This window comes from Falco cherrug, chromosome 10 (genome assembly GCF_023634085.1).
Source record: "Falco cherrug isolate bFalChe1 chromosome 10, bFalChe1.pri, whole genome shotgun sequence".
NCBI classification, from domain to species: Eukaryota; Metazoa; Chordata; class Aves; order Falconiformes; family Falconidae; genus Falco; species Falco cherrug.
The window spans coordinates 6381661-6408177 of NC_073706.1; the positions used below are offsets into that span (position 1 = coordinate 6381661).

The 26517-nt window shown below is 49.4% G+C and overlaps 1 protein-coding gene and 1 long non-coding RNA gene across 2 annotated transcripts in view; both read right to left on the bottom strand.

Moving 5' to 3' along the window:
• Positions 1 to 20117, bottom strand: part of SLC13A3 (solute carrier family 13 member 3) — a 28400-nt gene extending 8283 nt beyond the window's left edge. The window contains exons 1-6 of the mRNA XM_005438997.3: positions 20002 to 20117; positions 9099 to 9364; positions 8560 to 8723; positions 3726 to 3792; positions 2801 to 2986; positions 1731 to 1856 (exon numbers count right to left, since the gene is read on the bottom strand). Of these exons, the coding sequence (XP_005439054.2) occupies positions 1731 to 1856; positions 2801 to 2986; positions 3726 to 3792; positions 8560 to 8723; positions 9099 to 9364; positions 20002 to 20112 (920 nt within the window). The 5' untranslated portion in view covers positions 20113 to 20117. The remainder of the gene's footprint in view (positions 1 to 1730; positions 1857 to 2800; positions 2987 to 3725; positions 3793 to 8559; positions 8724 to 9098; positions 9365 to 20001) is intronic.
• A 4191-nt stretch (positions 20118 to 24308) lies between these two features.
• LOC129736953 (uncharacterized) lies at positions 24309 to 25798 on the bottom strand. The gene is made up of 2 exons (XR_008734200.1): positions 24985 to 25798; positions 24309 to 24892 (listed from the first exon to the last, which is right to left on the bottom strand). It is a non-coding gene; the product is annotated as an uncharacterized LOC129736953 (long non-coding RNA).
• Positions 25799 to 26517: the final 719 nt, after the last annotated feature.

The following is a 26517-nucleotide window of genomic DNA, read 5'->3' on the forward strand; positions in this document are numbered from 1 at the left end:
CACTGCATCTCCCGTCACAACCCATGACGCTGAACCCAGTTTCTAACCGTGCCTGTGACCCTGATTAAACCCACAAACCCAGCTCTGCATCAGGCACATCCATCCTGCCCCACGGTGCTGGCGTTTCCCTAATTCATTCACTGTTTCCAAGGGATATTGCGACTGGATCTTCTATACAGATGAAGAGTTGATCGCTCAGAAGTTCCTGAACCCCAACCAGCTATACCTGGTCCTTCAATTTCTTGGGTTTTGCGGGGTGTCATTAACAGCAGCCTCAGCTCAGCCAGCCCATCCCTAAGGCTTTTCATGCCTTCTGGATTCAGGCAAAGCCGACCTACTCTTGGAGCGATGTCCATCCGCCTGTACTGTGCTGCAGACACCAAGGACTTGCCCACATCGAAAGTCCAGCCACTGTCCCCAAGCCGTTACAGCCAAAGCAGTCCAACAGACTCCTGCAGAACCTCGGCTGTACTTGTGCAGCTTTGCAATGTCTCTTCCAAGGCACCTTGCCACTGGGGAATACTGGTATCTGCGCTGGCCCAGCTATCCCAATAAAGCCAGGCTTTGTGCTGACAGAGATGAGCCAAACAAAACAAAAAGCATCACGTTCCCCAAGCACAAGAACAATTTCTCATTTTGCCAGGGGCTTTGGCCAGCACAGCTACCTCTTCCATCACCTGGTTGTCCAGGGCCATGGCAGCAGGACACCTCTCCGTAGGATGTGGGGATTCAGGTTCTGCATCACACAAGCGCAGAGCAGCACAGGTCTAAGTGGCTGTGTGCCGGCAGAGCAGCCCACAGCAGCACGCCGAGCCTCCCGTGAAGCTCCACAAGCAATTTAAGGACCAGCTTTTGGCATTTTCTGGATTGAAATTTTCCCATTGATTTTTTTCCTGTCTCTGGGACAATGTAAATATTTGGACACCTGCTTTCTTCCCCCACCCCCTCTGTATTTGCATTTTAAACTCAAAATAGCAATTAAAGACTTCTCTAAATATTGGAAGTTCTGTACGGTCCCCAGAGGAACCAAGCCTGTGAGCCTGTTACTATCATGTGAGAGTGTGTAGGGGGAAAAGGGATCCAAATGAATGAGCATGGCAATGCTGCAATCATTTTAAGTAGTGTACGCTAGGGGTTGCATGTATCCAGCAAAGATTTACCGGAAAAACATGTTATTCTCAGTTACAGATTAACACATTGTTGTAAAATTAAGACCTGTTGTGAAGTAATCCGTTCCAAACCCGAGTTTCTGCCCCTTGAACAAATCCTGGCTCTTTCATGTTCTAGGAGATTTTTGCTACTAATTCCAGGAGAACCAAGATTTCATGCTGGTCTTCAAAGTTTGATCCTGCTTTCCCTTCTGTCAATGAAAATCTGCCACTGACCTCCACAGGACCAGGTCAGGCAGTAAAACAACCTTTAAGAACTGTACATTTAACTGAATGAATATATAATACATACTCTGTACACATATGTATTTAAGTTAGATAAAGTATATGTAACCATGAGATATCTTTAAACAATTGCTGTTGCATATCAGCGTCTTTAAAATAGATGACTGATAACAGCATGAGCATCCTGAAGTTAGTTAGGAAACCCCCCACTATCCAGGACATGACTGGGTGATACTGGATGATATCAGTAGATTTAGTATGAGAATCGTGATGAACATGCATTTCACAGTGCTGGTATAACCAGACTACATATATGTGTAGGGAATATAAACGTACCTCAGGTTAATTCCTCCATATAGGATGGAGATCCATAGCCATCCCAGGAGAAGAAAAATCAGCATTAAAGGAAATGCAAACATAAACCAAGAACCAAAGTTCACCACATCACATTCTGGAAAATAACTAAGCAAATGGGAAAAATCAGGTTAATCCAAGAAGGGAAAACAACCCTTCCAATTTACGGGTAAACAAACATCTGAAATCGGCAGCAAAACATCCCACAAGTGCCAGCGTGCATTTTAAAACTGTTCTTCTGTGTGCACCAGCAGTTATCTGGGCTCTAGGAGATCTGGGGAGTGTTGTGCTGGAACAACCCATCCAGGCCACCCTGCCACCCACAGCTCACCCATCCCAGCTCTGCAAGCCTGCAAGGGGAGATCTGACACCCCCCCCTCCAGAGCACCAATGCTTGCGTACAATGATGCCCCTGAGCACCCAGGATTAAACCATGCTACAATAACTGCTGGACAGTCTGAACATGAACCTCAGCGAGATGCTGTACATGGCTAGGGGAGACTGCACATACCACTTGTAGAGGCTAGCAATGTTAAGAAATACCTATGGGCACTCAGGATGACACAAATCTCTGTTCCTACGCACGTAGGAGGCATCTTTTATAACTAAGAAAACAGGCCAGAAGTAATGGTTTCCTTCTTTTTCTTTCTACTGTTTTTCTTCTAGTATTCTTTCTTTTCTATTTCTTTCTTTCTACAGCAGTAGATACAACGGGTCACAGAACGCTACATGGCGTGTTTCATCAAAACTGTTATGAGATTAATTGCAAGCATGTAGTCAAGTCCCATTAAAGTCAATGGGATTAAGAGCGTCAGTGAGGTGAAGCACATGTGCACCCATTTCACTGACAGCCTGCCTGGGTATGCTGCAAACCTCCTAAGCTGATGCAACCACTCTCTGCTTTCCTCTGCTCACAAAGTTTCCCAAAATATTCTGGAAGTGCATGAATTTCCCAAACCAGCTCTTGGCACAGAAGGGAATTTCCTGCAGGGATGGGGAACACGTCTCTCTTTTCCAGGATTTACAAGGCTCTCCAGGGCAGCCTCCCATACCTCTTCAGCTGTCCCAGGAGGATGAGGTTTGGTGCAGTTCCCGTCAGCGTTGCTGTTCCTCCGATGCTGGCCGCGTATGGGATTGAGATGAGGAAACCTTTCCATATATTTGTTTTGTATTCCTCCTCCTTCTTTAAATCTGAGAGAACATCGCTGGCAACCTCCTTCTCCTCCGTCAGATCTTTGCTTTAAAATAGTCCAAAAGAGAATCCGGTGAAAGCCCTGGTTTAAATACAGTGCAACCACTTCAGAGTCTTGACAGAAGGAAAATTCCCAGTTTTTAGAAATCCAAGCTAATACTGTCCTCAAGGACACATTAGCAGCTCAGGGCAGCAGAAGGGTCTGCTCAGTGAACTGCCATGCAGGACTGGCAGCCGTGCAGAGGGCAGAGCACCCTCAGCACCCATCCGCAGGAGCTGAGGGTGCACATGCCTTGCCCAGCCCCTCAGCAACTTGTAACACTTAGCATAAAGTCCACAGGACTGCTAAAAGGAAAAAATAAACAAATAAAAAAAAATAAATTGATAGCACCGAGAAGAAAGAAACACCTGATCCTGAAAAAATGCTTCCTTCCCATCGTTGTTATCAAAGCAGGACCATCACACCAGTGTGTAAATCCTGGTGGGTTTTACATCACCAGCTTCACACATTTGATGTTCCTGAGAAAACCAAGGCACAATTCCCCCGCAGGAGACACCTCTGGCTACCATTTCAGAGTGGCTGGAAAATCTCTGCAATGATTTGGACATGCAGAGGGATGCTGGACACACAGAAGAGGGTTTCTATCATCAGGCTGCTAGTGATTGGGATGTTTGGTACAATCAAAACATTTCAATGATTGAATTTCAAATTCCTAAAACTTGCTCTAGCTCAGGGGATAATTCTCTCTCTCAACTCTCTAATACAAACTTTATAGTTAACTTACTCCTCAGTACTTGCCAGAAACTGCATCTCAGTTGGTACAGTGTAAAGTTTATTCTGCTGTAAAGATGCTGAAAAAGAAAGATGAGGACTTTAAAACAGTTCAAAGCATCTAGAAAATTCTCCTTGAACCAAACAGAGGAACGGAGGAAACAACTGCCATTGACAGAGGAGGGGCTGTGCGAACAAAGGGCGAGCTCAGGCCAGGGGACAGGGTCAGGAGCACCCAGAGGGCGTGGGCAAGCCCATCTCCCCCTGCCACCGCCGCGGCTTCTCCTCCAACACCCAGAGGCACTCACACCGTCCTTTTACTACTTCTGCCACTGGCTGGGCTCTGGGGTCTTCTAACGTGACCAGGAGTTCCAGGGTGTCTCTTATCAAGCCAAGGGGTTTGGGGTGGGGTGTTCGTGGGAAGGGTGAACCATAGCTCATTCTTAGGAAGAAAAACTTGGGCATGATGTACCCATAAGGCACATTCCCCGAGGTACAGCAGGAGCACTCCCTGCTGCGCAGCTCTGCTCCCAAGGGATGAGAATTTTACCCCCTGCAGACACCTAGTGCAACGTCACCAGAAAGCTGTAATTCCCTCTTTAAAAACAAGAGTGAGACTCATTTGGAAATTAGGCTTTGTTCCAGCCCAACATCCCCTCCATAAATGATGGGACCAGCAGGCTGAGCTACCGGTCCTCAACACAAGTTTAGGGCCACCCCGGGGGGATCCTGCTGCATACTCAGCTCCCAGGGACCCCCCTGCACATTTCATGTGGGCTCTGCCTCACTGTCCTTAGCCACAGGGAACACCAGCAGGACTCAGGAGCACTTGAGGAAAGGGTATATTTTGACCAGAAGGACCAAGGTTCTCTTTGGCAGTAAACCAGGAGGTGCACGCCACTCTACCGCACACATACACATGGGAGGATTCAGAAAACGAAAGACAGAAACGCAATACAACCACTCTTTTTTTACGAGATCTCACACTAAAGCTTGTGGCATTTGCAGTCCTGGCTCACAGCTTAACCTCCTGAGGTTGGGCGTAGAGGTGTGCCATTAACACCCATTTTCCATGTTCTTCCTCAGGACCGGAGCACTTGAGAGTTTTATCCACCTTCAGCCCAGGTGGCCCTTCCCCATCACCACTGGCCCTGCTGCCTTGCCTTGGGCTCTTTGCATGTTTCGGGGTCCAGAGCCCTGTCCCTTGTCACCTCCCTGGGCTCTGCAGGCCAGGGCAAGCTGAGCCCAACTCCTGGTACTGCCACCCCAGTGGTCCCCAGATCTCCTCACACCCATCCTCAGACTGAAACACCAGCCTCTTCTACCTGTACATGCCCTAGAGCCCAAAAGCAAGCGCACGGAGGAGGGCAGTCAGTGGGCAAAGTCTCTGCACCCACTCACACGTGTGCCAAAGACACCGAGCTCGTTCCAGCGCAGTGAACCAAAGATTTTTGCCATGTCATGTTTTACACATTGCTAATTTACGGAATTGGAGTTAACTGGCTTGGACTCACACATGCTGAGCTTTCATCCCAACAGTGCAGTGATGGAGGGATGTAATTAGAAGGACGAACATTAACCCGTGGTTTGACTGTTGATCCCCTGACACATTTAGCCCAAGCCTCTTACCACTGCCACCCCATTCCAGCCTAGCGCTGGCTCTGCAAAGACACATATTCCGTTCTACCTCTTAGCAGAGAAAAAAAATGGAAAAACATTAAGCCCAAACTCCCATCCCATTTTGCCAGGGCCATCCGCAAGTTACCTCTCACGGAAGGTTTGCAAAAGGCAGCCATGCAAAGGAAAGCCACAGCTACTGCGGAACAAACTTTTCCTATGAAACTCGTAAGGAGGAGTTGAAAATTGTTACAGGCGCGTAAATCAGAAGAGGCCAAAGACCCCCGAGGTAGGACCTGGCTGTACGCACCTCTCACGGAGCAGCGCAAGCAGGAGTCAGTGGCCACTTCACCCAAATACCTCATACACCTTAGAGGCAGAAAGGCTTGTCCTAGGTAAGTTCGGCTTGAACAACACGTTTATTGTTTCCAACAGGTTGAAAAGGCCTGAGAAGGAATACTCCCACCCCCCAGGGAGCGCAGGCAGCAGCGCTGGGGCCAGGCAGCCAGCAGTGTCCACAGCCAGCATTTCCCACACGCCCCTGTAGAGACATCATTTGCAGGTCTCCAACCCAACAAAACACCTCAAGTACTGACTGCAGTTTGTCCCGAATTTGCAGAAGATACTCTCTACGCAGGAAATAAAGGATGGAGATATTTCCTTGTGATTTTTACCTGGAGATATTTAAGCTGCTCAGAGAAATGAAATATTGCCGATGATGGGTTAGTGGGCAGAGAGCAGGAAAGATGGTCAGACTCACTAGCACAGCAGCTTCCATCTCGTCGTCAGACTGAATTGTAGGGAATCTATAACCCACCTCCAAAATGAAAATTCTGGAAGCTGAAAAAAAGTCTGTTGGTGTGCAGTTGATAGCCCTGCTTCAATCAACCAGAACCAGCTGGGACTTCAGCCACCAAAGCTCACTTCGGAGCGCTCTTGCATCAGTATCCAACGGTGACAAAATGAACAAAATGCTGCACCCAATTTTAACTGTCAACAACAACACAACCATGCAAGTATTTACTGATTTGTAACATGGCTGAGGATGGACATAAGTGAATGCAACCTTGAGGTTCTCCCATCAGCAAAAAAGTGCTACCAACTCAGTGACATCACTTTAATTCTGGCCCTGTGTGTGTAAGCAAAACCCTTCACAAAGCTGGTTTAATACTTGCAGAGATTTCTTCAGAAAAATCCAATGCTTTTACATTCTACATATTCTTTTATTTTTTTATATATTTTTTCCATGCAAGTATTTTTTTGGCCTCCTTGACACCACTACGGTGTTAATAAAGCATGTCCAAGCAGATTTGCAAACTGATTTTATCATATGTCATTGCAAAAGCTTGCTTCCACATACAGGCCCCTTCACAAACACATCTGTTTTTTGGAACACAGATTACAATTGAATTAGATTATAAAATTAAATTATGAAATAAGTATACCTTTTCCTCAAAGGCACATTCCTTACATCCAGCCAGCCCTGCTGGAGATGTGCGAGCAGCCCTGACTGCAGTGGCCACCTGCCAGGCAGGAAACCCTGCGGAACGCTCACCTGCACATCTCCGCTCCTAGGCGGAACATCAGATTCGTCACTTTTGACTGACTTCAGGTGTAGGGCTTCCTTCGAGGAACTCTGCTTTTCTCATCCGTTCAGAAAGATTACAGAAAAGGACGAGTCTACCTTGGGGCACTAAAGTTCACATAACAAGCCTACAAGAAGACCTGCATTTTGATGTTGTACACTTTTCAGATTACTCCTCCTTCACTTTTTATTACTTCTCTAAGTTTCTACCTCAAGAGAAAAATACATCATCACACAATCACATGATATTTGCAAAGCATCACTTTATTCATTCTTCTGCTTGCATGCCTCTCCCTTTGCCTTTGCTGGTTTCTCTCACCACTGTAAGCACTGTGGGCCAGGGACGTTAATTTTGTGCCTGCCACTGTCTAGGACAAGAGGGGTCTTGATTTTACACGTTCCCAAACTCTACTGTATTTACAGTCACAACTACAGAGTCAAATCATTTCAGAGGGTGGGATCAAGGAGGTTAAAAGCAGACTGACGAAAACACAGTGCTTCTACAGAATAAGAAATTATAGCAAGAAGGTCAGTGGGGTTGATTTTAATAGATGTGAACAGTCAAAAACTCATGAAGCAAATGTGATAAAGCAACCTGGTGTGCAAACATGATTGGTAGACATTAATGATGAATTATTAATTTTATCTTTATTAGAGTATGCAAATGTTTGAGTCTACTTCTGAGGACTCATTTTTCTGTCTTAGAACTCAGTGGGAACCAAAAGGCCATTGCTTTTAAGTCACAGGGGCAGAAGAATTATTAATTAGTGCAAGGAAGAGAAGCCAAGACTACTGCTCCAGCCATCAGTAACAGCTGCAAAGGGAACTTCACGAGTTCATTTCTGGTTTGCTGTTTCTCACCACTGTCTGCCAGAAGCCCAAGCTATCGGTAAATGACTTGCAAAGACAGAGCTGGAGGAAGAGCTTAATCTGACTGCATACCCCTGATCCAGCCTGTCCACAACCCGCTGAGGACCACCACCAAGCAGTATTATCAAGCTGGAAAAATCACAGAGCGCTTTCTAAATGGGTATTTAACCTGCCAGCCTTTCATCTTCTCTTTCTCCTCCAGCTCAGGCTCCAGTTTCATGGATGAACAAACAGGGAAATGAGAGGATAACCCACCTGCCCATGAGCACATGGCAATGGAGGGGACATTGTCCTCACCCGTACCCTGCTCTTGCCGCCCGGGCAGTCCCTTGCCTGCCCCTGCAGCAATGCACCATCATGTAGCACTCATCTGTCCAAGTGTCACTATCTACAGTCCTCCCCGGCTACCCCCGCAGTGAGGCATCCCTGTGAATCCCATCACCACCGTGCCCACAGAGCTGGAGTGTAACTTGTGCCAGCAGGAGGTTTACAGAGCAGGTTGGCTGGGCATCACCACTTCTTGGGTTTTCCAGACAACTCATAAGCGTTACCCCCTGCATGACATAAAGAAGGGGCAAGATAAAAGGGAGTTTTATGCCAGTACTCTTCCACCACAGTAATTTAGTGCATTAAAATAGGACCAGCACTGAGATCAAGCTGCAGCTAAAAAAAAAAAAACTGGTACTTGTGCCAGTGAAGTCAATATAAACGGGGCATATTTGACAGCAGCAGCACAGACCTCAGCCGGCTTATACTACTGCCCTGTCTCAATTACCTTGGTTTTCTTCATTTTCCCTGTTCATATCCTTAGATGTGTCTTTCTCCCCAAAGAGGCTTTTTAAAATTGCATTTGCAATTGGAAGCATCATAGCAGTGGAGGCAGTATTACTTAACCACATGGACAGGAAAGAAGTTGTCAACATCATCCCTAAAATTAGTCTGGAAGAGAAAAAAAAAAAAAAAAAAAAGGAAAAGCTGAATGTCTTCAGTTCAGCAAGTCCTCTGATATATTACAGCTATAGGAAGGAAAGCTCATGTGCAGGGATAACAAAACCAACATCAAAAAGGACTTCTGTGACTATCTCATAACTGGATTGAGCACAAATATGGGGCTGAACCAAATGATTCTCCTCGTGCTCCACTGGCCTCTGAGCAAAGGCAAACAGCTGGATAAACTTAATAAGCTGGAGAACAGGGGGTGTGGGCAGCCCCCTCCTATGGGAGCTGCTCACATCACGACCCACCACAGCGGAGCTGCTTCCCAAGCGCCTGTAGCTCACGTCCCCATGGAGATCCCCCTGCCCCCATAGTCACCTGGCTGGCTGGACTCCCACCAACATCAGCACCCGGAGTGCAATCCTGCGGTGTAAATTCCACTCCTCAATGGCCGAGGCCATGATTAAACCACTGAGGAAGAGGAAATTTGTGTCTAAAAAATACTGCGGGCAAACTTTGTTAGATGGGAGGATCCCCAAGAAGGGGAAGAGGACGATGGGCAGCAGAGCAGTCACGGCCAAGGGCAGTGCTTCTGTGCACCAATACAGGGCCATCAGCAGGATCACATAGAGACATCTTCCTTCCTGCAAACGGAGGAGAGAGGAAAAATAAGACATGTGGCATTACACAGATATCTTTTCACCTACAGACATTTAGCAAGCAAAATGCACCAGTTACTCCTTCAAGGACAGAGTATTTCTCCCAAAGCATTTCCATCAAATGCAACATCTTCCCTGCTACAATGTGTAGGGGTTCAGGACTTACACTGATCTCCTCAGACCACAGCAAAACCCAACTTCTCCTCAATTGCCTAAGCCTCCTACGTGCTGCAGGGTGGCAGTGTGCTGGGGCATCAGCCAAGGAAGTCCTGGAGAGTAGAAACTGTCCCAAAATGTTGAATTAGGGTGCCAATCCTCAGCAGGCACTGCTGCTAACATCCTCAGGTGTCCCAATATCCAACCCTGCTACACTTCACATTCATGCTTCCTCTCCAACTTCCAACTTTCTTCTCCAACAGCCTGTGCTTTGCGTGGCTACAGAGAAACAGCTTTGAGAGGTGGATGCATCGAGTGCCCCCATTTGCAACAGGAGGCACACAAAGGTTTCTTTTCTTGGATCAGAGTCTCCCAAGAGATCTGTGAGAAACCGTTCCATGGCAACCCATCCCAGTCCTTACGGAAATCAGTAAATCAAGCACCCTGGTGGCACGCCGCTTCCTGAGGGCAGGGAGCTCGCCCATGTCCAGCATCACCCCAGCCTTGGCCAAGGCTGGCAAGAACCCAGCACCCCCGCGCCACTGCGTGATTCATTCATCCACCCAGGAGGCACAAACTAGAGCATCTGTCGTGACAGCCACATCGAAACAACAAGCGATGGGAAGAAGTCAGGAGAACAGCTCCAAGCCCAGGAGGGGAGAGCCCTGCAGGGGGGGAAGGGCAGGGGGGAGCCCAGTGCAGAGCTGGGCTCGGTCACGGCAAGGCTGAACGAGGATATTGTCAGCAACCGTGGGGCAGAGTGCCCACAGCGCTATAAATAACAGCTGAGAGTCATTTGGAAGCCACAGAGCTATTTATTTTACCACTCTTTTCCAGCTTGTTGAACAGGTTGAATTGTTACTCAAAGGCACCTCTGTCCCTCTGCTTGGACCTCCCTCCGCTGCGCCCGGGGCTGGGGCTCGCGAGGCTTTTTGCGAGGGGGATGACGGCTCCGCTCCCGGCTGCGGCTGGGTGGGAAGCAGCGAGGGGCTGTGTTTTGGGGGTAACGTGGTCTCAGCTGCAGCGTGAGAGGGAGCGGCAAGGCGCCAGAGCAGGTACAGCAGAGCTATGACTTGCCTGGCCACCTGCAAAAGATTCCCTCCAGGTCTTAGCTGGATGTGGCTGTCCCCAAGCTCCTGAAGCAGATGCCAGCCCAGTCACAAACGGGGAATAAAACACAACCACCGTTACTGAGAACGCCAAAGAACACAATCTACCCTGACACCCAGCTGGGTGCATAAAGCTGAGTGAATTGAAACCAATGCTGATTTATTGTTCAATACACCTGTAGCGAGTGTTTGAGAAGTGGCAAGAATGACAGAATTTCTGATTTGCTTTTAGCGCTCAGTCTTTGCATTTCACCAGCAGTTCCACTAGTAAGGTTCCAGTGCAGGTGGAAACACAGAACAGAGCAATTTGCTTTGATTTATTTTTTTTTTAATACATTAATCACAACAGAGCCCACACTTCACATGAAGCTTCCAAGACCTGGATTTAAAGACCACTTTCAGTCCTAATTTTATATCCCAGTAAAATGACACACGAGATAGTGTGAAGTAAAACCTTTACGTTCCCAGCGCAGCCGGGGCACCTGGCAGCTCCCATGAGCTCCCCATGGCCTCGCTCCCTCCAAACCGGCAGGACCAGAGCAACAAACCTGGCAGTGCGAATTTTTGCAAAAATAAAGAATCACAGTTTAAAATGTTTGCACACTAGATTAGTGATTTCACTCCCATGGCAACTGATAATTGCTCTTTATTCTGGTTCTTTTCATACACCAAAGAAATAGCCTTGGTCTCATTAAGCCCTTTTCCATTTGATCTCTAAAGGCCGTATAAATAATTTTTTACTCCCGTTGGCACAATATTCTCCCGCTTTCTGCAAGGGAAGTGGCACAAAAGTCAACTTCAAAATAAAGACACTGCCTATTACAGGGGTGAAGCAACTTAAAATATTTAACAACGCCTTGATATAAGAGCATATCAGTGAAGGCTTTAATTGACTTGATGAAACAGATAAGTACCATTTAGAAAACTAATTTTAAGTAAGGGTTATTTATTCTCTGTTGCACAGAAAATGTTCTGGAAAACATTGCAATGAAACACAGCATGACTCCAATCACTAATCTTAGCGCAAGATCAAAAGCCATGGGGTAAAACCAAAACAGGGCAGAAAGAACTGCTTATACAGAAGGTTTTCCTGAAATTTTGAAACCTATGTGGATCAACAACAAACCACTTGAAAAAGTAAGCTGTAGTATTGTTTATCCAATTTATTCTACCACAGAAGAGGGCAAATTGCACAAGTTTTACTTAAGATCAGACCCTTGTTGAACAAAAAACGAACAAGACCACTTCAGAATAACTTAGATTTGGAGCAAGCACTCCCCAGAATAAAAAAATTTAAAACCATTAATAACATTGAACCAAACTCTATATAAAATTTAAAGGTTCTTGGTTTTGAGATACCTTGCAAGTGTTAATTGCAGTGCCCAGCGAGTTTGCCGAGTATGCAAACAATAACTGCTAACAAGTGTCAGAAGAATGGTCTTATGGGGAGGTGGCCTCAGCTGCCCAGGGATGCTCCAGGCACCATCGCTCCTGCACAATCTTTATCCTTTGATCCCTCCGCTGCGCCACCATCAGACTCCTACTTCTCCCACCTCCCTGGCAGCCTTGGTTTTATTTTTTTTCTTTTTTCAAAATAAGTCTATCAAAGTTCAGGGGGAAAATGGTAGTGCACACAAACTTTAAAATGGGACTTGCAATTGGGTTAATTTTATAACCATTTAATGATTTCCAGGGAAGTGCTCGGTGGCTCTGGACTCCAGCAGCTCCCCTGCCTGTTGCTCAAGAGCCTTGGGAACGACCTCTGCCCCTCCAGACAGATCCTGTCTTCGCTGCACTGAAAGCTCCGGGGATTTTCCACACTGGGGGACCTGCTGAGCTATGGCAGAGGAAGCCAAGCCACGAGGTAGTCTCCGGTGGGCAAGGAGAGCTGGAGGGAGCGGGAGGTCTCCTGGAAGGGCAGATGAGGTGCCCCAGGGAAAGGAGGTGCTGGCAGGGAACATGGGTCAGATAAGGCAAACTGGCTCGCCCAGGCATAGCACCAAGGAGCAGGCGTGTACAAGCCACCAGTCCCCACCACTAGCCTCAAAGGGGATATCAGGCACTTCAGCTGTACCTTGTTCTCCACCAGCCCCAGGCAGCTCCCGGGCAGCCCAGTGCCACCTGCCCAGTGCTCACAGCCTCCCCACCAGACCCAGCGCCTGAAGAAGCCCTACCTCAGCACAGCCAAACTTCAGGTTTTCTCTACCAACCTTTGCATGTTACATGGTCATCACAGCCTCATCACCCCCACACAGGCTCTCCCACCACCCTTTCACCCTATGACCAGGCAAACAAATGAGTGGCAGACAGGTGCCAGCGCTCCTCCAGTACCTCGATCCCGATACCAAGAGAGGTTTTGGCTGAACTGGAGCTTTTCAAGCCCTTTTATCCCACTGCTCTCACAAAGGAACATCCTACCTGTGACGCTCAGAACTATTCGGTACAAGAAAGTACCAGTGGCTTTTAGCATCTCACACTGCAGCTGTGACTGTGCTACTGGCCATCTCACTCACACTGCCTGTTCTCCGATGGGATGGGTATGTGAATCTCCTTTCTACTAACCCAGCTCCTCCAAAGATTATGTAATCTGGACATAAACCAAGCCCTGTTTACCAGCCTGCCTGCCAGCTGGGTTGTTTTGCTCCCACTGAGTATTTGCAGAGTGGCTAGAAAGGGGCCAGTGATACAGGGACACAAGCTGTAAGAGCTTCAGGGAAGGTATTTTGCTCTGGAGTTATGCTAAAAAGAGATAAAGCTTATTAAACACTTATTTAAACCTCTCAAAGTATTTTGTAGTTGGCAGAAAAACAGAATCATTTTCTCTATTTTACAAACAGGACAGCTAAAGCTCAGAGAAAGCAGATAAATTGACCAAGATCACATAGGAAAGTAATGAAAAAAATTGAAATGGGCATCTTTGAGATCTTCCCTGGCTCAGAGGTGTGAGGCTCACACCTCTTGGAGGCAGCTACAGATCCTACATCTTCAAACATTCATCAACCGTGAAGCTCAAACACTGCAGTGTGATGACCCGACACCCTGTGCAAGGTTAGCAGGGCTCCCGTTTTAAGTCTCCATTTCAGCATCAGGGTTTGGTTTTGAGATTGATCCACCACATTTGATTAGGAAAAAAAAGAAACATTTTCAGTGACAGTGAACCCACCATAAGTTTAATAAGCTGTTCCTATGATTAATTAGCCGCGCTGTTAAAATTATGTTGTGATAATCTGAATCTGCCAGCTTCAACTTCCTTTGACTACATCTTCTTCTATGCGCCTCCTTTATGCCTTAGCTCTGGCCACCCTTATCCAAACTCTCCTCATGATGGATGTGCCTTCAAGGTAGCAATCAAGTCACTCTGTGCCTTTTTATTCGTTAAAAGAAATGGGTTGAGCTCGCACAGCTTTCATCACATGGCTTGTCTTCCAGTCCCTTCTTCATTCTGAGACTTCTCCAATTTGTCAAAGCCACTTCTGAGCTGTGGAAGCCAGACTGGAAGAACATTCTGGTGAAAGCCAGAACCTCAGCCAACAGCAGCCTGGTAGATCCTCACTGCTTGCTCAACTTCCACATGTCCACACACACGAATATCACATTAACCCTCTTGGCTGTGGGTAGCCAGCCTGGTAGCCACATATTGCCATCTCAAGCCCTTTAGTGGCATCTGATTCCCAAGAGGGACCCCCAACCAGCCTGACCCACGGCCAGTGCTCCTGGCGACCTCAGTCCACCTGGGGCTTGCAGAAATGCACCCATTTACAACAACCCTCAGGCAGCCTTTATAAAACTACTATATGGAAGTTGCCTAAACCTGTAGATGTTAAAGTAGCCAGGGTTGGACACCAACTATTTTAACTTCCCTTTAGTTACTGTCACAACAAAGACATTTCATTATCAGACAGCTTCTTATGATACAGCACTGTACTATAAGCACTCTCCTGAGTACAGAACAAAAATGCTTCGTTGAATACGCCTTCTTCCGTGTTGTCCATCTGGCAACAGAATCCATGGGTCAGATTCCTTCTGTGCCGCACACTTGTGCTCAACACCTTGCCCAGGAATTTCTTCCTCAGTTCTTTCACATTCCCTTTAAGGTTTTCTACAGTTCTTAGCCTCCAACTAATATTGACTCTTGCCCACTTCCCTCTTCCCCCAAGTATTGCTGCTTTCACATTCTCTCTGTGCCAGCTTGCTCTTCGCCAGGCTTGCCCTCCCACCAGACTGAAGCTCACAGTACACACGGTAAAATGTGGTCACGCCACTTCCAGTAATCACCCCTCTTTCCCCATTAAAGTTCTTCCTCTCATCTAACTGACCACTGCTTCCACTTTTGTGAAATTGGACTTTCTAAACCACCAAGCGCAGACATAGCAGAGATGTACTTCATGCACAAAACACATAATCAGGCTGCAATCACTTCTTTCACCTGCCAGGCTGCTCTCCTGACTGTTGCCTCTTTACCTGCCTGTGTTCCTGCTGTGCTCTCCAGCCCAGGATCCAGATCCACCTCCCAGGACACCCCACCAGCCCACTTGCATCACCCCTCTCCCCACAGAGCCTCTGTTCACATTCTTTGCTTCCAAGTGCAAGCAATGTCATTTTTCTTCTGGAAGTTCTTAAGGTCTCCTTGTTCTAATGAGGAGGACTCATTACGTCCAAGTTAATTTTAAGTTGCTCTATGGACACCGAGGAAGTCAAGTCTGTTTTCTGAAGGCACCGGGCCCTATTTGCCTGCTCAGAGCTCCTTTTAGCAGATTTGGCTGCCTCAGCTGTTACCAAGCCAAGAGGCTGTAGACATTGAGTTCATTAGAAGCTGTTGGAACAAGCTCTTTGCACAGCTCATTAAAAGTGCCCCCCATGCCCCTTCCAGCAGAACAGTTCCTCCAGCCCCTCCTGCCCTGTCCGAGCTCTTTGCAATCATTCACAGCCCTCTGAGCAGGGGGGTCACAGGCACTTCCACTCACGGGACAAAAATTCAGCCATTTCAGCAGCAACCAGAGCAGGTGGTGACACAGACACCCTTGTGTAGAGAACTGGTACCTGGTGAGTTGCTCCTCACAGAGCATGTCCTTCTGCTTTTTTACGTGATGGACACAGGTCACTGTTCCAGCCACAGTTTGGGAAGCACACCCCGAGGTCTCAGCAAACCCACCCACAAAGCAGAAATGTCATTTCTCTATTTAAGAGAAAAGAGATTGTAGACAAAACCACTTATGCAAGTCTCCCTCTCCACAACTGCAACCTACAAAGGGCATCAATGTAATGCCAAAAACAAGGGCCATCAATGTAATGCCAGCACCAGGGCCAGCCCTGACACAGTCCCTCCGTGAAGAGGCTCACACAGAGACCTGCAGGGCAACAGCTGATGAGAGCTTTAATAGCAGCTTGCGGGTACGGATGCTGGAGAACATCAGCAATAAGCAAGGCCAGACTTGATGGATTATTTTTCTTAAGGGATTTTGTCGCCAGGGAGATGTCACCTAGGTGCAGGTTTCACTGGAAAACCCATTGCATCCAGGCCACAGGGTGCCACTCAGAAGCACACACTGACCCAAGAAACCACGTCCTATTTGTGGTTCTTTGTTACATCAACTTCAGGTCATGATTTCTTGGTCTCCAGATTCCAAGTGAAACGCTGCCCTTGAAGCCAAAGCTCAGGTGGCTTTCTATGGCTCCAGTCCCTTGGGAGATTAAAACTGCTGATCATCCTAGTGGGGAGAAGGTGACACAATGTGAGAACAGATTTTAGCATCCGCAGAGCAGGAAAGTATTGCAGAGGTGCCTGTAAGACACCTTCTCACAAGGGAAACCTTACAAGGGCTGAGCCTCCCTGCTTCTCATCTACCAGTTTCTATTACACCCTGCAAGGCAGCACAGCAACCATCCTTGCAGGAGCACAGGGTTCCCCAGCCCATCCAACTCTCCCATGCTCCAGGTGTGCACACTCAGCACCGAGGTTGCTGCAATGACTGCACCGCACCCAGCGGCTCCTCCTGCCCCAGCCTGCCCTCTCTGGGTGCCCTGCCTGGGACAGCCTTCCAGTAACACCAGCAGCAGCACAGCCACTTGAATTCCTTGTGGGACAGAGCCTGCTGAGCACCTGCAGCAGCTCCTGCCTCCTGACTGCCTAGGAGAGCACAAGACTGGACTCGAGTCCTGTGTTAGGGTAAGCCATCTGACCCGGGTGGTGCACGCGTTTTCCATCACACGCCGGGATAACTTCCAAACTCTACCATCCCAGACTCCCTGCCTGTTCTCCTTCTTGATGTTTTTACACCACAGTTAAAAGCGTAACCTGCTGCCCTCCTCTCCTGCAGCCCCCTGCGGCTCAGGCTGCAGAGGGCAGTTCAAGCAGGTTCCAGACTTCAGAGCTTAAATCCCTATTGATGCAACAACAAGTTTCTTTCCTGGCAGAACAAGTGAAAGAATTTTGTGTTGAAACTAAGTGAATCACTAACCCCTGAACATGAGCAGATACAATTTTGGTTGGCAGCTCACAGCTACCAAACAAACTGCTATGCCAGACTCGGGGAGAACCTGCTGAAGATGCAGTCAGGCTTGCTTGAAATGTTGCACTGGTTAACAGCCAACAAGCATCAGAGTTTTGACAGGGACCAGCGCAGGTGCTGGCCAGTCTCACTGCTGCTACCAACTGTAATGCATTTAGCACTGACAGAAAATGAAGAACAGATCACTAAGGCAAGGAGGCAGAGCAGCCAGCTCTGCCAGGGCCTCACCTTCCCTGCCGGCAGCTGCCCCTCTGCTTCTTCACCTTCCCATCACCAGTTCTCCTTCAATAAAACAGCACTGCTAGGACTGGGCTGTGTGTGAGGTCCTCCGTGGGTCCACCCAGGGGCATGCTACTGGCACACTGCCAGAGCGGAGCAGGCATCAACAGCATCACTACGCCAGCAGGGGCTTTTCTTCTGTACACGCAGAGAAATCCCTTCCCTGAACACCCAAACCTTTATGCAGCAGGTGTAACGCTACACGCTTGTACTGGTGCACAGAGCATCTAGATCGAGGGCCTTCCCGCAGCACAGGGCCAGGTTCACCTGTGATTTATTCTCACAATTACATTAAAATAACTACTGAGCAGTTCAGGCACCAGCCATGCTGAGCGCACTGTGCGTCTCATCACCCTCTAACCATATCTCACAATTTTACAAGTGCCAAAGTCAAACAAGATACTATTAAATATCATTGAAGTCACTTGTTCAGCTACTGTAAATGAACATACAAATATAATTACCTACTTATCAAACTGTAAAGGAATTACATACCTATTGTGTAACACACTTTCTGTTCTTTGAGGTGGACATTTAGTATATTCCTATTAAGAACTCACACAGTAATGCCAAACAGAAAAAAGGGAGAACAAATCCAAAGAATTTTCTCTTTCTAACATACGGTACCATTAAATAAATAAATGATCATTCTATGTCGTTTTGGTGTGTTTTTTTTTTTATTTGGGACATTTATTTTGCTATCTTGAATGCAAAGGTTTAACCTGACAAGCACTACACAGACAGAAGTGTATGCCATGTTTGTGTCCTTACAGCACTTGAATCATTCTATAATCACCAGGTACTGAACATCACTTATTTTCTGATGAGAACAAAGTCATTCTCAAATGGATCTGAGTCAGAATGTAAGAGTGAAATCCTGCCCATACTGAACTCAACAGCAGAAAATTTCCCCAGTGACTTCACTGCCCTCTGGACTTCCACTGAAGGCTCAGGAGCTCCTGGTGCACAAAAGCTGTGTATACAGGACAGCTGCAAAAATCCTCCGGCCCAAAATCATGCCACAGATCGCTTGACGTGCGGCCTAACACACATGCCAAAGCCCAAACCTTACCAGGAGACCAGTTTTTCAATGCTTACAGAACACAGTATCTTACTTGCAAAGCCTTTTCAGATATAGCACCAAAGGTCCACCCCGAGAACAGCCCACAGCAGCACGGGTGGCACGTGTGGCTCCCCCGCATTCCCCAGCCCTGCGGCACGAACCTCTCTGCACAGCCACCTCCAGCTCTGCCGTGTCCCTCTCTCCCTGCCCACACCATGATTCCCATAGCAAAGGGGATGGGACAGCAATGCCAGGCAGCCTCAGAGCCCCAGGCACCTGCCTTCCACCCTAGCTCTACAAAAACCTCACTGCACGATGCTGGCCATGAACCTGCTTTGCCTCAGTTTCCCCAGCTCCCCTTTGAGTGCTACCGATAAAAACAGCAACAGGTATCAGCAAGAAGTACTAGTCAGTGCTGCTCAGTTTGAGCGGATTCTGAAACACAGGCTCCTCACACTTCCCAGTGTCCATCAAAGCACCTTAAACAGAGTTCATGCTATCTATCCCTTCTTCCCTCTAAAAAGTTAAAATAACCCCAGAACGCCCCCTCCATTCATACTAAGGTGGCTGTGGAAGGGTGAGGAGCTGTGGCAGGCCACAGGCTTTGGTGGCCCCCTGCCTCCACAGGGAAACCCTGGCAGGCAGCAGGGTGACCCTCGTGAGGGCCAGGCAGTGCTGGGGCTAAGGCAAGAGGTGAGCAGCAAGACAGGACAGAGCCCCACGGCTATGTCCCCGCTGCATGTCCCCAGGGCTGTGCCCACAGTTTGCACCCCCAGTCTGTAACATTGATCCATTCGCTTGGTCCATGCCCTGCATCAGCATCCCCGGCTTGCACCCCAGGTCCATGGCCCCAGTTTGCGTTGCCCCATCGGTATACCAGAGCTGGTGCCCCTAGTCTGCACCCCTGGCTGCAACTGCCACATCAGTGTCCCCAACCAGCACACCCCAGCCAATCGTCCCGACTGTGTCCCTGCTCCACGCGCCCCAGCTGCTGTCACAGAACCATAGAAACGTTTTAGGTCAGAAAAGACCTTTGAAACCATCGAGTCCAAGTGTTAACCCAGCACTGCCAAGCCCACCACTAACCCATGTCCCCAGGCACGGCATCTACATGGTTTTTAAACACTTCCAAGGATGGTGACACCCTCGAGGCAGTTTGTTCCAATGCTGGACCACGCTTTCTGGGAAGGCATTTTTCCCAATATCCAATCTAAACCTCTCCTGGTGCAACTTGAGGCCGTTTCATCTTTCCCATCGCTCGTTACCTGGGAGCGGAGACCGACCCCCACCTGCCCACAGCCCCTTTCAGGCAGTCATAGGGAGCAATAAGGTCCCCCGCGGCCCCCTCGGGGGCTCACTCTAGGGTGCTAGGCTGCACCCCCAGCCGCCCCTCATCAGACTGGTGCCCCAGCCCCGGCCACGCTCCAGCCCCTGCACGTCCCTCCCGCAGCGAGGGGCCCAGAGGCGCACGCACACCCCGCACATCGCCCCCCGCCCGGCGGGTACCTTGGGGGGCAGGCTGAGCAGCACGGGCAGCAGCGCCAGCGGCGCGCACAGCAGCACCACGAAGCGCCGCACGCTCCACGCCTTCTTCACCAGCGCCCCCAGCGCCGCCATCCCGGCCCGACGCCACCGCCGCCGCCGCCGCCGCCGCCGCTTTATCCCGCGGAGCCCGGCCCGCCCCCGGGAGGGGCCCCGCCGCCCCGCCCCGCCCGCCCCGGCCCCGGCCCCCCGGGTCGCCCCGCACGGCCGTGCGGAGGGGTGAGGGCGGCGTGCGGAGCTCCGGCACCACTGGAGCGTGGAGGGGTCCGCCGGGTTGCGTCTGGTCTGCGAGTAACTCAGGCTCGATACACCTGATGTAAAGAAATAGTACGAGCGTTTGGTAGGAAAAAACACCCGAAGGCGGCGGCTGAAACACCGGGTTTCCCTCCACGGCCCGAAACACCGCACCAACGCACAAACGCAGAAAGGCACAAACGCACAAACACAGAAGCGCACAAACGCACAAACGCACAAACACACAAACGCACAAATGCACAAACGCACAAACACAGAAACTCACAAACGCACAAACACACAAACGCACAAACACAAACTCACAAATGCACAAACGCACAAACAAACACACAAAGGCATCAACGCACAACCACACAAAGGCACAAACACACAAATGCTCAAAGGCACAAACACACAAACGCACAAACGCACATCGCCAGTGCCTCAAAGGCGTTAGACGCGGAGCTGCCACTGCCTTTGACAATTCCATGTCACCAGTGGCTCAGGGGTCTGACAAGCTGTTTGCAATGCCACCTGAAATGCTTTTTTGGTTGTTTCCTTGAAAATAAGTGAACACAACCAAACAAAAGGCCAGTGGTGCGGAGCAGGACGGAGCCATGGGAAATCCTGGAAAAGCAGGAGGCAGAGCCTTGGCTCGCACAAGTATGAGCCCCAGCGAGTGAGTAGCATATGACTGTACCCTGGCTGCCCTTAACATAGCCAGACCCACGCAATTAAGGATGCTTCAATCATAAATCAAAAAGAAAACATAAAAGCTGGCCAGTTCTAGATCTGAGGGCAGATTTTCCTGCCAGCTCTGCCCTGCGTCAGGATCATCAGGAAGAAAATGGGAAAGTACGAGGGCTAGGAGAGGATCCCCCCTCCGGACCCAGGTAAACCTCAGCGAGCACCGCAGAGGTTGCCAGTCCCCGTCAGACTGCGGGGAGCCCAGGCAAGAGGCACATCGCAGGACACTGATGCACTATCAAGATGAGCAAGAGATCAAAGTCAATAGAGCTGAATTTTCTCTCTGCTCTTTGCATCACCTGAATTCTCACCATTGGAGGCTAAATAAAGCTGAGTAGGGAGGAGAAAAAAGGGAAAGCAAAATAGCACCCTGACTTAGTACTTCACCAGCATTCTTTGAGGGCTTTAAAACATATTCAAAATATGGGTCAGCTGGCCCCATATGAAAAATGTAGAAAAATCATGTTCAGGAGAGAAACCTTTCTCTTTTCACAGTTAATCAGCTCTGTGGAGAATTACTACCTCCACGCAGGTCACTCGTAGAGTATCAAATTGGAGTCAGATGCATTGGATAAAAAAAGCAGACCCCACTGAGGAAAGTTCTCTCCAGCTTACAAACCCCATGAATCACTGGCACAGAGGGAAGAAGAAATTAGAGAGGAAGAGTGTGGCAATACAATCAGCTTTGGAGACAGGATGGTACGCCTGTCTGACCAGACTGTGCTCCAGGTCTGGATCCACCTCCTCTGTTCCACTCCCTCTCCTTAATGGCATATATAAAATTTTGCACAAATAGTAACAAATCAGTTAATCCCCCCAGCCATCCCGGGCAGGAGCTGAAGGGTGACAGCATCACCACCACGGCTCTTTTCAAATAGCGGAACGGACACAAAAGCTTTTGCCGGGCACTGCCGGGGGCCGCTGGCAAAGCAAGGATCCGGCATCCGCCTGGCGCCTGGCCCCGCGGCTGCCCAGCCCTGCTGGCAAATGCACCTTCCCTAGGGGCCCAAAAGAAAGCACAGGGCTGACCAAGAGAAAGCTGCAGGGATTTTTATCTTGCCTTTCTTTAACTGCTCGACAACATGGGTGAAAAGTTACCATGATAAAAAAAAAAATGAGTAGGAGAGTCCTGTGCTGCCTTAATACCACTCCAGTGGGCTGGGGTTGTGTAAGTTGCTTTATAGCTCAGGTAGTGGTGCGTGATGGAGAGGATGGGCAGATGGATGGTGGAGGACCTGAAAGAAAAAATTCAGGCCATCAAAACAACGCAACTGCTTGACAGAGGTTCAGCTCAGCCAATATACCCATCCACCAGAGACTGGGAGCACGTGTACAAGTGTGTGCCGCATGCTGGACCACAGGAGCTCTACAAAGCTTTTTCTCTCAAAATCAACTTTGTAAGTTAAAAAAAGCTTCAAAAGAATAATAAGCCATCAGTGTCACAGTCTGTTCTTTCTCTCACGAAGATACAGACTGCTGCTAGTGCGGAGGGCGAGGGGATCAGGAGCACATTCCCCCTCCGAGCCGTGAGTCACGTCCCTGCCCGGACAGCCCCTTCTCCGATCCCCCCGGCCCCCCTCGGCTCGGCAGGGTGGATGCTGGGCTCAGCCTCCAGCGCTTCCCAGCCGAGCGCACTCTGTGGGGGCTACGCGCTGGTTCACTCGGCTTCCCAGGACTTCAGCTGGGAATTAACGTGTAATTAATTTGTTTCCTTGTAAACTCTGTTCCTACCACCCCATTTCCAGCTCCAGCAGCAGCCGTAGCTGCCCTTGCCGTGCCCTCCCTGTGCTCCATGGCCATCCCTGGGATCAGACCTCACTCCACTCCTGGGCCATTACTCTCCATTACTTACAGAGTAAGCTTAGCTTATTGCAAAAGAAAGGTGCCGCGTAGCTCCCAAAGGGACTGCTTTGGGACACAGCTTGCGCTTGGGCCAGGGAGAGGCTTTATTTGTCTGTAGTGACCCTCACATAGTGAACTCTGGGTTACAAGTGAGCTTTTATGCTTTTATGGCACTAACTTGGTTTCCTATCAGCTCTGATGGGAGAGGAGGGTTGCAAAAGGTTATCGCTGTTTTGCATCTTGCAAAACTGGAAAATATCAATTTCCTGCAGACATCAAGGCCTAGACTAAAAAAAGTTCACTCAAAAAAATGACACCATATAGCTTGTATGCGCAGTTTTTACGTATACACACAGTAACTGCAGGCACAGAGCAGCCACTGTCCAAAAGTCATGGTAACAGCATACCCAGATTATGCAACAGTATTTTCATTCCTGTTTGTTGCCATACTTGTATGAGTTTTCTTTCATGTCTGTTTTTCCTCTTAGTGGTCCTATAGGTCTCCAGCTCACATCTATCTCCAAAAAAACCCTTATTTCAGGTCTGCACTTATGGCATTAGTATGCAAAACAACTTGTTATTGGTGCAAACTGAAGTCAGGCTGGTAGCCCTGAGCTCGCAAGCTGGCTCCCCACTCCCACAAGAGAAATCACTGATGATAGTCAGACACCAAAATAAACAAAAAAAACGTAACTCCATCAACAACCAGCGATTCCCTCAAAAATCCTAATGCTGCACATTCTGCTGATGGAATGCCTCTATTTCCATTGCATTTGTCTTTCCCTCTTCCCTTTTATTCCTCTTTCTACAGCTTATTCGCATGCTGCTTGTGTTTGTGGCACTTTGGTTGATTCCCAAAAAAAAGGTGCAGAGCAAGATCGGGCAGGTGCCTGGAAGCGCCTGGAAATGAAGCTGTTCCTGGCAGACCTGGGGTCAGTCCCCTGAGGCGACAATTCATTCTTATAAGCAGGAAGATTCAAGCAGCAGAAAGACCCAGAGTGAGCAACTGTCCATCCAGCATGCAGTTATAAATATTTTCTGTTGAAAGAACATTTTTCCCAAAGATAAATGTTTTCCCGGTGCTCATGATGGTGGCAGAGAGACCTCCAGTGGCTGGGTGCACCCACCCTGCACAGCCCCACCGCCTGTCGGTGCCCCCAGCAGGCCCGGTGGGGGGTCTGGGGGGATGAAGGCCAACACAGCCTCTGGGGCTGGTGGGGACACCCCCTCTGGGTAAACCAAAGGGCAGGACATCACTGCTTCTCCCGGTGTCACACGGAGCTGTGACCATCCTCCGTGTCCGGATCCATTGACAAGGGTGGGACTGAGCACTGGGCTGCTTTGCCAGTGGTGGAAATACAAAACAAGACAGTCACTCTGAGTTAAAAAGAAGTTTGGGTTTCTAGCCTAAAAGATCATTTACCTCTTCCCAAAGATTATTGCTTCAATTTCAATTCAAAGAGTAATATTTATTTTATTGGTTTTCCTTTTAAACTTAAACAATCTAAACTGAGTTGCAAGGACTTTTTACAAAGTCAGACCAAACTCTGAAAGAATACTGGTGGCTTTAAGCTGCATTTGCAGCAGATAAACTGTTCATGTAACACAAAAAAAATGATGAGTCCTATTTTCCTTATGAGAATGCATGCACATTAGGCAAAAAGCCCAAATATTAATAATGCAATGGCAAGTTATATCGATAACATAACGATTCAGTGTCACTTATGACCATGCAGATGCACTGAAAGCTAACACAGCAGCAAGCCAAGCTATCCTCAGCCAAACCAAGACTAGAAACTCCACCAGCCTCGCGAACCAGCCAAGGAATCAGCGCTTTTCATGTAAAGAGCTGCTGCCACAGGCACAACCAGCAATACAGCTGAGGCTGCAAGACGTGCGGTGGATGCTTTGCAGGTCCAGGGTGTCCTCTTTGCTGGACATGCACCTGCTGTGATTTTTCCACCCTCCAAGAGCAACAGCTACAGCAATCCATGTAGACACATCAGGCTGACCAAGAGGAAACATCAACAAGCTGTAACACAGATGTGCAAAAAGTAACACTTACATAACAAGGGAGAGTTTTTATCATGCCGTGAAAAAGCAAAACATTTTGCTTTTCATTACCAGTCATGTTCTGCTTTGTTTTGAAGCTCCATCACAGAGCAGATTTCGGCAGAGGCCAGTTGAGGAGTCCCTGCTGGAAGGCCAGTCCCACGCACTGGCCCCCGGGAGGGCTGGCCTCGCCGCAGGCTGCAGAGCCCGGCTGCACCGTGGGGCTCCATCTCAGAGCACCGCGTCGGCCGCAGGAACTTGCAGTCGAGCAGCTTTGTTTCTCCTCCTCTGTCCCACAGGGAGAGCTGCATTTTAATAAACAGAACGATAGTTGGAAACAGACTTCTTCAAAGGGATTTACAAACATAATTCAATCCTGGCATCACCGGGAGACAGTCAAAGCAGTGTTTGTACAGATGGGGGATGGCGGGCAGGGGGCTCAGGCGTGCTGCCTCCCCTCTGTTGGGCTGGGACCGGGGGCTCCGATCAGGCCTCGTTAGGGGACTTGTTAGCGCACACCGTGACACAGGGCCTTGCACCAGCAGCCCACAGGCCACCCTGGGGATCACTTTAAGTGACCCTGTGCCACCCGGGCCGTTGCACTCGCTCTCTGTGCAGGTAGGAGAGCATGCCACTGCCACGGCTCCTAACGTCCCGCTGCTCCCTGACCCCAGCCCGGGCTGCGGGGCGGGCTGGGGTCCCCCAGCCATAAAAACAAGCCCCCCGGGGGGGTCGCAGGGAGTGCTGGGGCCCCGCAGCCAAAGCTGTGGCTGGGCCGTGGAACCCGGGGCCCCACGCCGGGGCCGGGCACTCGCCCAGGCGGCTCCTCTGGCAAGAGGTGAATGCGCGCCGGGCACGGGCAGCCCGCAGCGCTAGGACACTTGCGCGGCCGCGAACCGCCCACTTCAGTGTTATAAAGCGGCAGCGCTGCGGCGGCGCCACCGCACGGAGTGAGCCCTCTGCCGCGGCAGCGCATTGTGGTTCTCGGCGGCGCCGCCCGCCACCCCCCCACCCCCTCCCGCCTGCCCCGGCCCCTCCTAGCGCGGCCCCGGGCTGGGGTCTGCTCCGCTTTAAGCGAGGAGAAGACCCTCCATCCCCACCTCCCCTGCCAGGCAGGGCTGTGCCCGCTTTTGTGCGCTTTCAGACGGAGCAGCACCGGCAGCGCAGCGGATCGGAGCATCTTGCCCGACGACAGAGCGGCCCAACGCAGCGAGAAGTCACAGTTCCTCCTAAATCGTGGGCTGAAGTAAATGATAAAACTCACACACTCACCCAGCAGACTGCTCACGCCCCAGTCCGCTTGCAGTGCAGAGGACTGATCATCTTCTAACCCTTCTCCTGTGGGGTTTGTAAGTTTTTCCTCTGGGCCATCTTACCATTCACACTATTAGATACAGTAATCCAGATAATCAAGTAATACCAATTAAATGTTAGCGAAACACCCAGCACCACTGCCTGCCTCTGCCAAATGCCTACCGAGGCAGGCAATCGCAATACAGACGGTCCCTCTCATAAAGCTCCAAAAAAGGAAATTTACAGAAAACTTCTTGCTTAAAGTGTAAGTTTCTCAGCAGAATACTGCTCTCAGTTAACAATTTTTATACT